The sequence below is a fragment of the Oenanthe melanoleuca genome, chromosome 17 (assembly GCF_029582105.1).
Source record: "Oenanthe melanoleuca isolate GR-GAL-2019-014 chromosome 17, OMel1.0, whole genome shotgun sequence".
NCBI lineage: Eukaryota > Metazoa > Chordata > Aves > Passeriformes > Muscicapidae > Oenanthe > Oenanthe melanoleuca.
Genome location: NC_079350.1, coordinates 1,919,731 through 1,933,305, shown reverse-complemented (window position 1 = coordinate 1,933,305; position 13,575 = coordinate 1,919,731). Strand labels below are relative to the sequence as shown.

The 13,575-nt window shown below is 47.4% G+C and overlaps 3 protein-coding genes across 3 annotated transcripts in view; 1 reads left to right on the top strand and 2 right to left on the bottom strand.

Annotated features, from left to right (window-relative positions):
- Positions 1-697: 697 nt before the first annotated feature.
- On the bottom strand, positions 698-3,892 carry ZBTB6 (zinc finger and BTB domain containing 6). The gene has a single exon (XM_056505318.1). It carries the CDS (start codon positions 3,719-3,721, stop codon positions 2,438-2,440), a length of 1,284 nt encoding a protein of 427 aa, XP_056361293.1. The 5' UTR covers positions 3,722-3,892; the 3' UTR covers positions 698-2,437.
- Positions 3,893-4,005: 113 nt separating this feature from the next.
- ZBTB26 (zinc finger and BTB domain containing 26) lies at positions 4,006-11,649 on the bottom strand. Its single transcript, XM_056505316.1, has 3 exons — positions 11,593-11,649; positions 11,313-11,375; positions 4,006-9,452 (listed from the first exon to the last, which is right to left on the bottom strand). Exon 3 carries the CDS (start codon positions 9,440-9,442, stop codon positions 8,126-8,128), a length of 1,317 nt encoding a protein of 438 aa, XP_056361291.1. The 5' UTR covers positions 9,443-9,452; positions 11,313-11,375; positions 11,593-11,649; the 3' UTR covers positions 4,006-8,125.
- Positions 11,650-11,677: 28 nt separating this feature from the next.
- Positions 11,678-13,575, top strand: part of RABGAP1 (RAB GTPase activating protein 1) — a 62,838-nt gene continuing 60,940 nt past the window's right edge. The window contains exon 1 of the mRNA XM_056505315.1: positions 11,678-11,759. The gene's annotated coding sequence lies outside the window, so the exon portion shown is untranslated. The remainder of the gene's footprint in view (positions 11,760-13,575) is intronic.

Below are 13,575 nucleotides of genomic sequence, written 5' to 3'. Positions count from 1 at the left end.
CCATAGAGACGGCGGTGCAGATGCGCCCGCCTCGCGGGCCCCGCCGCCAGGGGGAAGCGGGGGTCATAGAGACGGCGTGACAGAGCGGCGACCAGCGCTGCCGGCGCCCCCTTGTGGCGCGCCTGGCCCAGAACCGCCTCAGCGGTTTCTCGGTGCGTAGCGTTCGCCTCTGGCGTCGATTATTTATTGTCCTTTTAAATTTTAATCGGTAACTTTCGCCGCTACTGCCGATTATTTATTGTCGTTCTAAATTGCAATTGATGACTTTATTTTTGCTGGCGCTGGGGAGGAAGAGGGGATTGGAGGCCCTCTGGCCCACGTCGGTTATCCCGGAGCCGCCTCAGGCCGGCGGGGCCCGGTGAGGTGTGGGGAGCGCTGGCACTGCTGCCCCCACCACGGCAGCCCTGGAGCCACATCCGGGAGCTGCAGCCGCTTCTCCGGTCACAGAGATAACACAGCCTTAGCCAAGGTCGCGGCGGTGCAGAGCTGTGACTCCTGAGGGGGAAGAATTCATGGCACAAGAGGGTCAGACAGACCCCTCTGAACGACAGAAAAACGCGTTACTAAATGACCGCCACCCTGTTTTGTTTACATCATCTTGTTTACTCAACACAGCAAGCCAAAATACTAACTTAAGGTATGCACAGAATTATTAACTGTGATCAGAAAAAACGAGATGTATTTCTGACACAATGGCTTGTTTGCATTTCATTTATTGTGTTATGACAGGGCATGGTTACATGTACGTATGGGGAGAGGAAACACCTCTAACGTGAACATGTGCACAAGACCAGGGTTTGTCCACAAAGCTTACTGAGACACTGCAGCCACTGAACAGAACATGCTGGTGGGCTGTCACACAATACAACTCCCTCTCATGTTTACATGCACGACCAAAATAACTCAGAACCTGCTCCCACAGAAGATACACTTCAAAAGATAATTTTGTTTCCCCTTTGGCACACAGGGAGGTGCTCATGAGGGAAATACCCAGGCATACACCTGACCATGCCTGTAACAAGTAGGAACAGGAAAGTGCACGGTAGACTTTGTACACATCCAACCCTCTCAGGTAGCTGATCAATAAAACCCCAAATGGGCTGGTGTACTCACAAGAAAAGAAAGTGAACTGACATTACGAACTATTGTTTTTGATTTTAGAGCCAGCCAGATTCTGAAGCATTTGAGCCAGACTTCTGGACTCAGAGCAAGAACTTCGAACAGCACTTCTGAAACTTGAAGGAAAGTGTGATACAGACAGGAGTAAGAGCTACTGCTTTTAGCTAGTTGTAAGTACCATTATCTCATATTATTAACTGAAATGACTCTTTATTCAAATCACATTAAGTGGAAGAAACATGTATCAGCTAAAGACACAGACTGCATCATAGGGCGCTCAATGCTCTTGATGAAACTAAAATGACCTTTGACAAAGCACAAACACATTTCTGCAAACACACATCGTTACTGTGTTACCGCGGCACAGGATCAGGGTATGAGACCTCTATGTCTAAGCCATTGCTAGTCAGACAGAAATGCCTGTTTTTCAAAATTAGCATTGAAACTGTGATTACCCAACAGCACACAGCTGAATTTCACACGAGTGCATATAGCTAAGATCTGTAAAAAAATGAAGGCAAATGTTATGATGCAACAATCAGGACTAAACTTATCAAATACAGGTGCAAAACATTGGTATGACAGAAAAAAAACCCACTATTAGAAGAAAGAAGTTTATAAAAATTCAGAACTTGATAAAACTAAAAGCAAGTCCTTTTCATGGCACTATACAGTTACAAATAAACTGCAAGGCAATACCGCTTGTTTCTTTCTCTTTTACAAATTCTCTGTTTGCAAGAGACAATTTGAAAGGTTCCTTGATTAGTTTTTGTTTGTTGTGTGTCCTTAAACGTCACAGACTTGAGTATAAAAGCACACCTTTTCTCTGTTGGAAGCAAAGTTTGGGCAAGGAAGGAGATGATTTCACCATGAATGATCCAGGAATTGGATGGGAACAACTGACTTGCTGAATAAATACAAACACTCCCTTCCCTCAGCAGTTGTCACCAACACCTTGGCTCAGGCTTCAGCTTATTGCAGTATCAGTAACAGTCTGAAAGTCAGCAGTGCCTGCCCTTAAAACAAGGAAAACAAAACATCATTGAGGGACCAGGATATGCTCAGTATAATAGAAGAGAAGCACAGAACAATTTCCCGTATTTTGCGGTTTACTTTCAACTAGGAAACACCTTTTTTCACTGACAGCAATAGGAACCTTAACAGAACAGGCAGGTTTCCTGCTCCAAGGCTTGTCTTGGATCACCAGACACCTGTTTGTGCTTCTCTCCCTTAGATAGGGATCAGGGACTGGAGTTGCATCTAGAATTTCACTAGCCAGGAGCTTTTTGTGGAGTCTGACTCCACAATTGCCCAGCTATCAATCATAGTCAATTTTAACTTTCGTAATAGTGTTCAGGTTTGGCTTTTCGCTGCTGCTCCTTCCATGAACAGAAGTCAAATGCTTTTTAAGAGCAGACTTGTGTTTGAAGTCCATGTCGCAGCAGTGGCACTTGTAGGGCCTGTCCCCGCTGTGGATGTTGAGATGATCCTGCAGCGTGCTCTTGGCTGTAAAGGTCTTCAAGCACACCATGCACTGGAAGGGCCGGATCCCCATGTGCCCCCGGATGTGCCTGTTGAGATTCTTTTTTTGCGTGAACGTTTTGCCACATTGCAAACACAGGAAGAGTTTGTGCATTTTCAGATGTCTGAGATAGTTCTCAAGGTGCAGAAAGCCCCTTGGACACTTTGGACACTGGTGCCGCCATGAGCTGCCAGAATCCTCCAGGCTCTGGAACCCGTTCACCCCGCTGGAAGTTCCTTCTGGATTGTCACCGACAAACGCCTGAAAGTGATTTCCTGACATTTCTGTATTCCTGCTTTCAACTGTAGAGTTTATCAAGGAGTGCTGGGTTTCTGGGAAATATAAGTTTGTTTTAGAGGAAGTGCAAGGCTGAGGAAAATGATCATTTTCTACGTTTGTCACATTCATGGAATCCATTCTGAAGATGCAGATTTCATCATCCTTATATCCGATTTCCACTGTTGATATTTCTGGGGATTTTGTGTCCTTCCTTTCCGACTCCAAGCTCTGTGCGTCAGGATGTGGGCCCTCCTCATCCTCCTGTTTCACGGGGTATTCTTCATTCTCTGGGCTGTCTTCAGAGATGTCGATTATTTCACAATCTTTATCTAAAACCTCATCCCCGCTCCTTAGTTCAGCATCCGAGGAGTGGCACCCCTCAGCAGCCTGGGTACCGCTCTCCATGGAAGCGTCGATCTCCAAGTACTTGGACAAAGCCTCGGTGCACTTCTCCACGATGTGAACCATCTGCAAGTAACTCGCGGCCGTCAGGTACTTCAGCAGCTCCTTCTTCTTGACTTCCAGCGCGCCCGTGTAGCAGGACAGCAGCAGCTTCCTGCCCACCTCGGCGCTCTGCAGGATGGTGATCCGTACCTGCCTGGACTGGTTGAGCAGGAACTGATCCCGCATGAAGGTGGAGCAGGCGGCGAAGATCACCTTATGCCCCTGGAACTCGGTGTCGTTGATGTAGATGGACACGTCGCAGAAGAGGTTCTGCTGCCGCAGGAGGTTCATCTTTTGCAGCACGGCATCGCCCTGCTGCTCGAACTGGAAGTGCAGCACCTCCGAGTCCGCCGCCATGGCGGGACCCGCGGGCACCGTCGGAAAGTCTCGCCGGGGGCAGCTCCCCCCCCGCCGCCGGCAGGACCCGCTGTCTCGGGGCTCCCCGGGCCGCCCGCCGCGATCCCGCTCCGGCCCCCTCGCTCCCTGGCCGCTGCCCGCCGCCCGCCGCCGGTGCCGCTCCGCCGCCGGTGCCGCTCCGCCGCCGGTGCCGCAGCGCCCCGGAACCGCTTCCCCGCCCGCCCCTTCCGCCCGCCCGCCCCCGGCGCGCCGCGACCGCGCTGGAAATGAGAGGCGGCGGCAGACAGAGTTAGCAGCACGTTTATTAGAAGACTTGGCACTGCTACAGCGGCTGCCGCTGGGGGAAACCGCACCGGCACCGGGGCGCGCCTCGCCCACCGTTCGATAGAGGTAGCGACGTGTCCGCCCCCGTAAGGCATCCCGGGGAGCGGCTACCGGGGCTCCTCCTCGCCATCAGCCGGGACGCGCCGGGGGAACGGCGAACCGCCGCCCCGAAGAGCTGCTGGCTTCTTCACGGCCACGGGCCATCGCCCGGCAGCCGCCGACCCGCCTGCTTTGGTTATCACACGTAGTGTAAGACTTTTGCCCAGTCAGTGAAGAGGTAGCTAATGCTCAGTCCATCGATTATACAATCTCAAAGGAAAGGCGTCCGTCCTGCCTTCTCACCCCTTACCAAGTCGGGAGGCACCACCGTGTCCCCTCTTTTGTTTTTAAAAATTAACATTTAACGTGACTTTATAGAGTTCTCTCAACAGTTTCAGTTTGTATCACATTTTGACTCTCCCTCCTTTTATTCCTCCCAGTGACTCGAAAACCATAATCAGCCCCACACAATTAATTTCTACGTTATTTCAACAAAAGTTCAGCGGCAGCTAAGTTTTGCCAGAAAGCTAGGGGAGAGAAAGACTGACACTTCAAATTCATCAGTTACTAACTTGCAAAACATATCTTCTAAAAGAAAAATAAATTAAGGAAAGACTCATCCCTGATCTATGCAGGAGGCTGTGCAGTTGCAGCCTGTGCTGCAGGAACACATGCTACAGAAGATACCATCACTCAGAGAAGTGGTGAGCCCAAACCTCTGGCAAACCTAAATTCTAAACATTCCTTCTTCTATATAACATAAATAAATAAAATGCCAACATTAAAAAAAATTCCTAATATATTGAGGAGTTATTAAAATACTTTTGTTATAGACTTCAGTTATTTTTAGGGTATGCAGGAAGTTGTACAGCACATTAAATTGTGAGACTATCCACTTACCAGCAAATGGTATTCTACACAGTAACACACAGATTATGATAACTGCCATAGTCCTCATCTGAATATGCAGCATCAGTAGCAACAACCAACGGATCTAATCTTTCACTACTTGGGACATTGCAATGAAGACAACATTTTACATACATGGACAATTAAGTTCATCTTATTCTATCATTGAGCTGCCTCTGCATATTCCATTTATCATAATTCTCACTCCATTTTAATCTGTAATTCAGAGAAGCAGCATTAGCCAGATTTTGCTTTTCTAATACCTCTTCTATACTCTTCACTTGCCTTTCCATATAGGGGCAAATTTTAGATTAACTCTACCACCAGCACACTTTACATCGGTGTATTGCCCTCAGAGCTCCAATGTTTCTGGAGTCACGCAGCCATTTCCTGCATAAATCTTTTGGTCTGCACCCTTTCGCCAGGCCAAAAGCACAGACATTAGTAAAAGTCACTTTTCATCCAACAGATGTGTCCATTTTCAGTGAAGAAAGTTTTCTGCATTTCTGCTTTTTCCTATATATTTGTGCCGTGCTCTTGCCAAACGACCACAGCAGCCTCTAATTGAGCAGCCAGCAGTCTTGGCCTTCTCAGACGTCCAAATCACCACAGCACAGGGTGGACTGAACACCTATGTATCTTGACCAAATTATTTTTTTTTGTTTCTTAGGAAACCCCTTGTCTCTTCATATCAGCTTCAAGTCACCCACAGCTACTTCAACAAGCTGGATTCTCCTTACAGTAACATTACGGCTTCATAATTCCACAAAACCCAAAACTTTCCAAATAGACAAAACTTTCAATACTGTCCATTTTGCTGCCACGTTTTCTAGCATTTGTGCAGTTTTACTCCTTTCTGTGGCATTTTCTTTTTTGTGTCCATATTCATATTGTCTTGGATTGTTCACTAGTACCTTACAGCACGTTGACCTGGCTCTGTAAGCTCTTCTTCTCCATTTCTATCTTCGTTTTGACACAGCACTATAACTTATTTCCATTTAGCAAATAACAGATTATCAAAATGGTTAAACAATACAGAAGATTCTGCCTGAAAACAGAATGCAAGTGTCAGATGCAACTGTCATGGTCAAATTTAGTTCAAAACAACTCTTAAAGTGGGTGGCTTCAAGAGGGAAAACAGTTCTTCCCATGCAAACCTATCTTCTACCCCAGCAACCTGAACAGTAATTAAAAAAGTTTCAAATAGTTAGACTTTAGGCCTAAATGTATTTGCTACAACTTGAAAGGTGAATGCCCTGATGTAAATTCCATTGCTTACTTCATAGCTGTCCATGTAAGAGTTCATGTAACAGTCAAGTACAGTAGTTCAAGAACTCAATTGCAAAAACTGATTCACAGAATCACCTTCTTTTTCTGCTTCAAAGTACGTGGATTTCTGAAAACGTTCTGCAACATTAATGTTTTCTAACGTCCATCAGTGTAATGTCTGCGTAAGGAAATCCTGACTTCTACACACACAAAACCAAAGAGCAAGACCAACTTTTGATAATGACATATACAACACTTTTTGCTCTAACACACCTTTGGTCATACCTGTTTAACATTTTTAACCATACAATAGCAGCCTTTCACCCCCACCCCTCATTCAAACACACCAACAGTACTACGTTTAGGTAGGAAGCATAATCTCAGCCTCACGGCAAACCTTGTGGAAAAGAGCTGCATTGGAAGAAATCCTTATTCCAAACACAAACAGCAGTTCTCTGCTGAGGATCAGCCATTTGATTATTAGTCTATGCTACACTTCAGTACTAAGAGTGCTGTTCTACTGGGAATGCTGTGCCTCACATAAATTAAGCTTCTTTCAGCCTGCCTGGGATACGGATAATTCCACAGCACTTTTGAGAAGCAGCATGGTATAATCCCAGAATCCCAATTAACATGCCATTCCCGCTACATCTGATGTTTAAGGCTGTATACAAGAGGTATTGCTGAGTACAGTCAATAGCTGATATATTAACCTATAGAAATTGTGCTACCTATACCTCATCCTAGGATCTGTAAAACACTAATGGCCATTTCAAAAAAGTTCAGGAAATCAAAAAACTTTATGTTAAGTTCCTATAGCACGTATTTCTGTTTAAAGTTTAGTGACATGTGGCCCTTATTAGACATCAAGGAGAGACATATGAGAACAAAGGGGGAAAAAGGAAAAAAAAAAATTATGGAGTTGTTACACATTGCAGCTTTAAAAAGATTCTTTTCACAGTGTCAGCAGTACTTCTCCACTCCAGCTTTGCTCTAAACCCAACAGCTGTTGTGGTTTGTGATGCAAAACTTACGGAAGATGGAGGATAACTTTTAGCTTTGAAGTGTTTAGCCTGTCTCAGTACATGCACTGGTAAGTGCCCTTTAAAAATCCCAGGTATGTCAGTGTAAGAATGGGTCACATTTGCACTCCAGGCACCAGCCTCTCACACTCCAGAGCTGCAATTTATTCTCAGTTTGAACAGCTCTATGCAATGATCAGCTAACCCTGCCAAATCATTTAGGGTTTCATCTTTTCATAATGCATGTTGAGGTTAAAAACCCTGAGAGTTTTTAAGAGAGCACTGATTGGCAGCAGAAGTTTCTTGAAATAAGTTTAGAAAGGACAAAAAAATGACACAAAAATACTTCATTTCAACTGCAGGAGTCTAGGGATAAGATCAGAGAAAGGTAATTTTAAGAGGTAAGTTTAAATTTAAGTATATGGAGTGTTTTCAGTTATCCAGTGCTTTGTAAAAAAAATACCGGGTTATCTCACACACTTGTCCTCTGCTTTCCTCCATCTGCCCAGACACAGAGAGGCCTCTAACTGCAGAGCAGATGGTTTACTTGCAGCCCACAGCAACAGTCTTTCAAAAGGTGTTAGTCTTGAGTCTCCTAATCAGAGAGAAATGAAATAATTAACCCCTTAATCCACAGTAGAGACATAGACAGAAACCTGAAGGAGGATTGCTATTCACAGAAAATATCAAGTAAGACTAACAGCAATGGCTGAAGACCTGCCAGGTTTTGCAATCCAACCACCTGTAGCCTTTTGGGGCACACCACTAGTTTAGGGAAGAAGGCAAACCAGCGGTTTGCTCCTCTCAGTCACGATCCCTACACAGGGTGCGCTTTAATTGCTTAATTGACGCAGGTACTATCGTTTCTTAAACTGAGCACAGCCTGAGGCAGCTTCCCTGCATCCAGTACCTGGCTGGCATCAGCCTGCTGACAGACCTTACTGTCTGTAGCAGCGCTACATGTGAATGAATCGAAGTCCACCGTTATGTCTTGCACGTTTCTTTCATTGGCATTGTCAAAGCTATTTTTACCGTGCAGCTGTTTAAGGTGTTTCCTCAGAACAGGCTTATGCGCAAAGACCATATCACAGTAGTTACACTTGTGAGGCTTGTCCCCACTGTGCAGGTTGAGGTGGTCCTGTAAGGAACATTTCTGAGAGAACGTTTTCCCACAGATCTTACATTGGAATGGTTTGATGCCTGCATGCACTCTCATGTGCCGGTGGAGATTGCCCTTCTGAGTGAACGTCTTACCACAGAGCAGACACATAAATAGTTTATGCATCTTTAAGTGGTTAGCATAGTTTTCCAGATGCCGAAATACTCTTGTGCACTTTGGACACTGATGGTGCCACTGGAGGCCTTTGTCTATCCCTCGGTTGTTAGGCCCAAACATATCTTTAGAGGCCAGAATGATGTTATCACTGCCAGCATACGAGAGGGCATAGTTGTGGAGGTGGTTTTGCTCTATTTCACTCGCTCTGTTCTCAACAGTGGAGTTGATAAGAAAGTGTTGAGGCTCTGAGGAATGCAGTGCAGTTTGCTCAGAAGAAATAAACTGGTTCTGATCCTTCTTATTCCTAACTTCTGTTACCTCTCCAATGGACTCCACCTTGATGATCTGAATATCACTATCCTCCATGTCCATGCTGTCTTCTGAAGGCTGAATACAAGGCGAGTCTTGCTGCAGAGAGTCATCATCCCCCTGATGTTCCTTCAGCTCCGAAGAGTCGCTTTGCTGTTCGCACTCTTTGCTCTCCAGAGGCTGCTTGGGTTTGATGAACTTCCACAGGGCCTGAGTGCACCGTTCCACAATGTGGCTCATCTGCAGAAAGCTTGCAGCAGTCAGGTAGTTCACCAGTTCCATTTCAGGGAACTCCAGAGTGCCACTGTAGCAGGAGAGAAGCAGCTGCCTCCCCACTTCCGAACTCTGCAGGATTGAGATTTTTACATCTCTGGAGTCGTTCAGTAAGAACTGATCTCTTAAAAAAGGAGAGCCAGCAGCAAAGACGATTTTATGCCCATGAACTTCAACATCATCTATATGGACCACAACATCACAAAATTTGTTTTCTTCCCTCAGTTTGTTCATTTTCTGTAACATTGAATCTCCATAGTTGTCAAACTTGAAATGAAGAATATCTGATCTTTCTGACATTTTGGCACACCTAAGAAAAAGCAGCAGAAAAAAAAACAAGCAATGAGTACTTTTTGTTTTCTAAGAGGCAGGTTAGAAAAATTTAAAGTAATAATATAAAGTGGGTGTTTATCAGCTGTTTCGCTTTTTATCCTAGGTACACACTGAAGTCCATTACAAGTAAAAACAAATTCAAGTTTACATCTCACATTATAGTAACTTTTACCTTTTTTAATGTAATGAAGCCTAAATATTAACTAGAGGTGCTATGACAGAAATTCTCCTGAAGCAATATCCTAAAGAGTTAGGATGTAAAGGGAAACTGTATTTTTAGCAAGCTGTGGGTTTTGCAGGACTGTGTTTAATGCATTAGATTGTCTTTCAAGTTTTTCTGCAAGAGTTGGTTTGCTTTGTGTTGTTTTGGCTTTTCCTAAGATTACAGAAAAAAAATCTTCACAATGGCTTCCACTAGGCACCCTGTTTTGAGTACTTGGAGAATACAGGAAGCCTTGCTTCTTGTCTTGTTCTTTGGAAGATCACTTCTCTAGGAAGTCTGTTCTTGTTTTGATAGGACTTGGAACGAAGAATAGTGGATGTTCCATAAACCAAGTACCATTCTTTTGTCTTTCAAATGTTGCTTTAAGAATTTATAAGACTACACTGATTTCTGCATGAAACACTGCTCACACAATCCTGCCAAAGCACTGGGATTGCAGGAAGTGAAGAAATAACAGGAGACTAAATGATGCAAGATTTGGTTAGATAAAATTACAAAATAAAGCAAAACTTACACCTCCCAACTATTACAAACACCACATAAAGCTCGAAAGGAAGCTTTGAAGTTTAAAAGCAGATACTGCTCTCTTGGGGCATGACGTGTCAGCTGGGTGAACACACAGGAATGACATCGTGCCCGGCAAAATGAATGAACACACAAGACAACTGTTCAAAGAATATTTTTGGAAGCATCTGCCAACAATCAGGGTTCTTTTAGTTTGCAGCTCACACAGAATTTGGAGACATGACCTCCTCATTGATCACACCCATCAAGTGTATCTTCCAGTGTATAACGTGCAAAAATTAGGGAAGGATTTCAGAAAACTTAAAAAAAAACAAAAACAGGGAAAGTTTGAAAGCAGGGGGGCATCATTCTGCCGTGCAGCCAATTCTGCTGAATTGCAGAACCCAGTCTCTCAGTCACCTTCAGCACTGCCTGACTGACCCCGTTTCTAGGGCTGAAAGCTGAATTTTAAGAGGCAACAGCCTTTGGCAAAAATAAACTACAGGAGCAGATCATCCTGATATATCTTCACAGAATTTGAGGCATTATCAAACTGCTTCTTTTGCTGTTTTCTCTGGACAGTGAAGAGCAAGTCCAGTTGTGAGTCTGTTTTTTCCACCTTGGAAATGAATGCAGTTAAAGCACCCACGCTAAAGTTAAATTGTGTTGTTAACCACAACTGTTCCAGCCATTCAGCCTATCTCTGGCAGACTACAAGAGCCACATCGTGAGAAACTGTAGACCGAAAAGTTGTGACTTGCCTTGGCACAGGTTCAGTTTCAACTACTACTCCAAGAAAAAAGAGCATCAAATGAATCCCAAGCCCGCTGTCTCGGGAGGCTGGCAGACCAAGGCAAGCTCCCGTCGGACGTGCAGGGCTCACCGCTGGAAACACGTGCTTCCTCGGCCTTTACCGACCGCGGACCGTCCCGGCCCCTCACATCTACCTCCCGGGATCCGGGAAAAGAATATTTCAGCACAGCTCAGCCTGGAGCCCGCGCAGCATCTCAAAACAATGTGAACGCGACGCCCTTTGCGAGAGCGGGGGAAGCCGCTGTCCGCGCCAGGCCCGGCCCGCGGGAGGGATGGAGGGAGGCAAGGGGTGCGTACCTGTAGCGTCGGGCCGCGTCCCCGCGCTGGCACCCGCGGCCGCTCCTGCCTCCGGCTACGGACCTAGAGAGGGGAGGAGACCCGCCGTGAGCCGCCGCCCCGGCGCCGGGCCGGGCCCGGCCGCCCGCCGCGCCCCCCGGGCGGCCCCGAGCCCCGCCGCGGCCCCGGCCGGGCCGGGCCGCCCTCCGAGCGCGGCCCGCGGGGGCAGCGGGAGCCGCGGGCCGCTCCGCGCCGCGCTCCGGGGCCGCCGCCCGCGCCCCGCCGGCCCGCCGGGACCTACAGGAGCCACCGCAGCCCAGCACCGCGACTCGGAACCGCATTGTCCGCCCGCCGGAAGAGCCGCGCCCGGAAGGACCGGCGGGGCCGCCCCTTCGCCCGGTCACGTGGGGCGGCGGCGGCGGCCCAGGCCCGGCACCGGGAGCGGCGGCGGCGGCGGCCCAGGCCGGGGTAGGTGCGGCTCGCGCTGCTGGGGGGCGCCTCCGCCCCGTTCCCGCTGCGCCCCGCGGCGCTGCTCCGCCGCCGCTCCCTGCCGGTGTGCGGGAGCTGGGGTCTGTCCTGCGCTCCGCTGCCGCCGGGTCCCTCCCTCGCCCCCGGGGCCGTGTCTGCCACCCGGCGCGGTGCCTCCCCGTCCCCTGTGCCCGCAAGGCCCGCGGGCCTCGGCGGGAGCGAGGCCGTGAGACTGCCCCGGGGTCCCGCAGGGGCCGAGACCTGGGGCAGGCGGGGGGCGCCGGGCCGGGCGCATCCTTCCCAGCTGCGTGTGTCGGGGACAGGGACGACCCGTCTCGCACCGCGTCAGTGTCCCCGGGACCCCGCCGAGCGCATTCCGGAGCCGCCGGCTTTGCCCCCGCGTCCCATCCCGGGCGGCGCGGGAGTGAGGCGGAGGGACCGGCCCGGCACCCGCTGTCCCCTCCGTGTCGCGGGTTGTCGGTTGTTGCCTGTCGCTTCCAGGTGGATCCGAAAGTGTGGCATTTCGTTGCGTGCAGGCGTCTTTCTTTGCTTTATGTACCGTAATTTCGGTGGTTTTTTGCGGGTTTTGTCCTTCTTGTTGTCAAGGAAGTGTTTCTTTCAGTTAAATCGTCCCCAGCAGATAATTTTTAAGGACTGCTTGTGTCAGTTAGGGGTGAAATTAAGTATAAACAGATTGTGCTAAGTTGGTTTAAAAGCACTTATCAGAAAAAATTAAGTGGAAATCGAACTGCTGGAAGTAAGCTTGATTGTTTATGTAGATTTGCCTGATCACTTTGGGGGAGAGAAGTAAAAAAATTATTTTGGAGAGAAGGAAAAGGTCATGTGAGAGGTTTGGAGAGAAGGAAAAATTCATGTGAGGGGTTTGTAGAGGAAAAGGATTGTGTTTATTTCTTGAATAGAAGGTGGAGAACAGATAGGGCGTACGGGTATGGCTTGAGCTGTATTCCACATTTTGTTTTACTTACAGATTTTGTTAAAGCCCAACTCAATAGGATGCCTGAGACGTTTGGCCTACTTAATGTTATTACAGGAACTGCCCACTGCTGATTGACTTGCAGAAATACTGTATTCTTTTTAAAGGCCTCTACTTAAAAGGTCAAGGCCTGAGCAAACTTATTTCTGTGTACACAGTAAACAAATTAACAAATGGAACTTGGCATAGGGGTTTTCTTCCAATTTCCAGCCTTAAGTGCAGACAGTGTTTAGTAGCACACATCAAATGTAACTCCTTTTTTCTCGGTTCTTCCACAGTGTATTTTTAAAGTGCTCTGGTTGTCTGGTGAGTGTAGCTCCCTGTTTGTGTTTGAATCCTGATGAGAGAGGGACTCCAGCAGTACATAGAGCATCATCCGTTTGGCTGCTGGCTGCACTTCCCAGCCTGTGCTGTGTCCTGTCCATCCCAGCTGCACAGCGCAGGGATGGAACTGGTGCTGGGGGAGTGTCAGCTGTGGCGTGTGGATGAACCAACTGTTCATAGTTAATTCATTCCAGCAGCATTCCTATGCTGGGCTGGCTAAGGCAGTGTCAGCATTTCTTTTATAAACTGCAGTTTCCCAGGATGGGCTGCTTGTTTCTGGGATGGGGAATTTACTGATTACAAGAGCCTAAAATTAGAGTTTTGTTCTCTGAGTGGATAGCTATTGCCAACATCATTTTGCTTTCAATCCAGATTTGAGCTATCAACCTGTTAAGGATTGTTAACAAAGATTGCATTAGCTTAACTCTTGTGTTTTGTCTGATGCCTGGTTTTACATGATGTCTCATGTTTCACTCCTCTTCCTGAGATCTGTGAGGA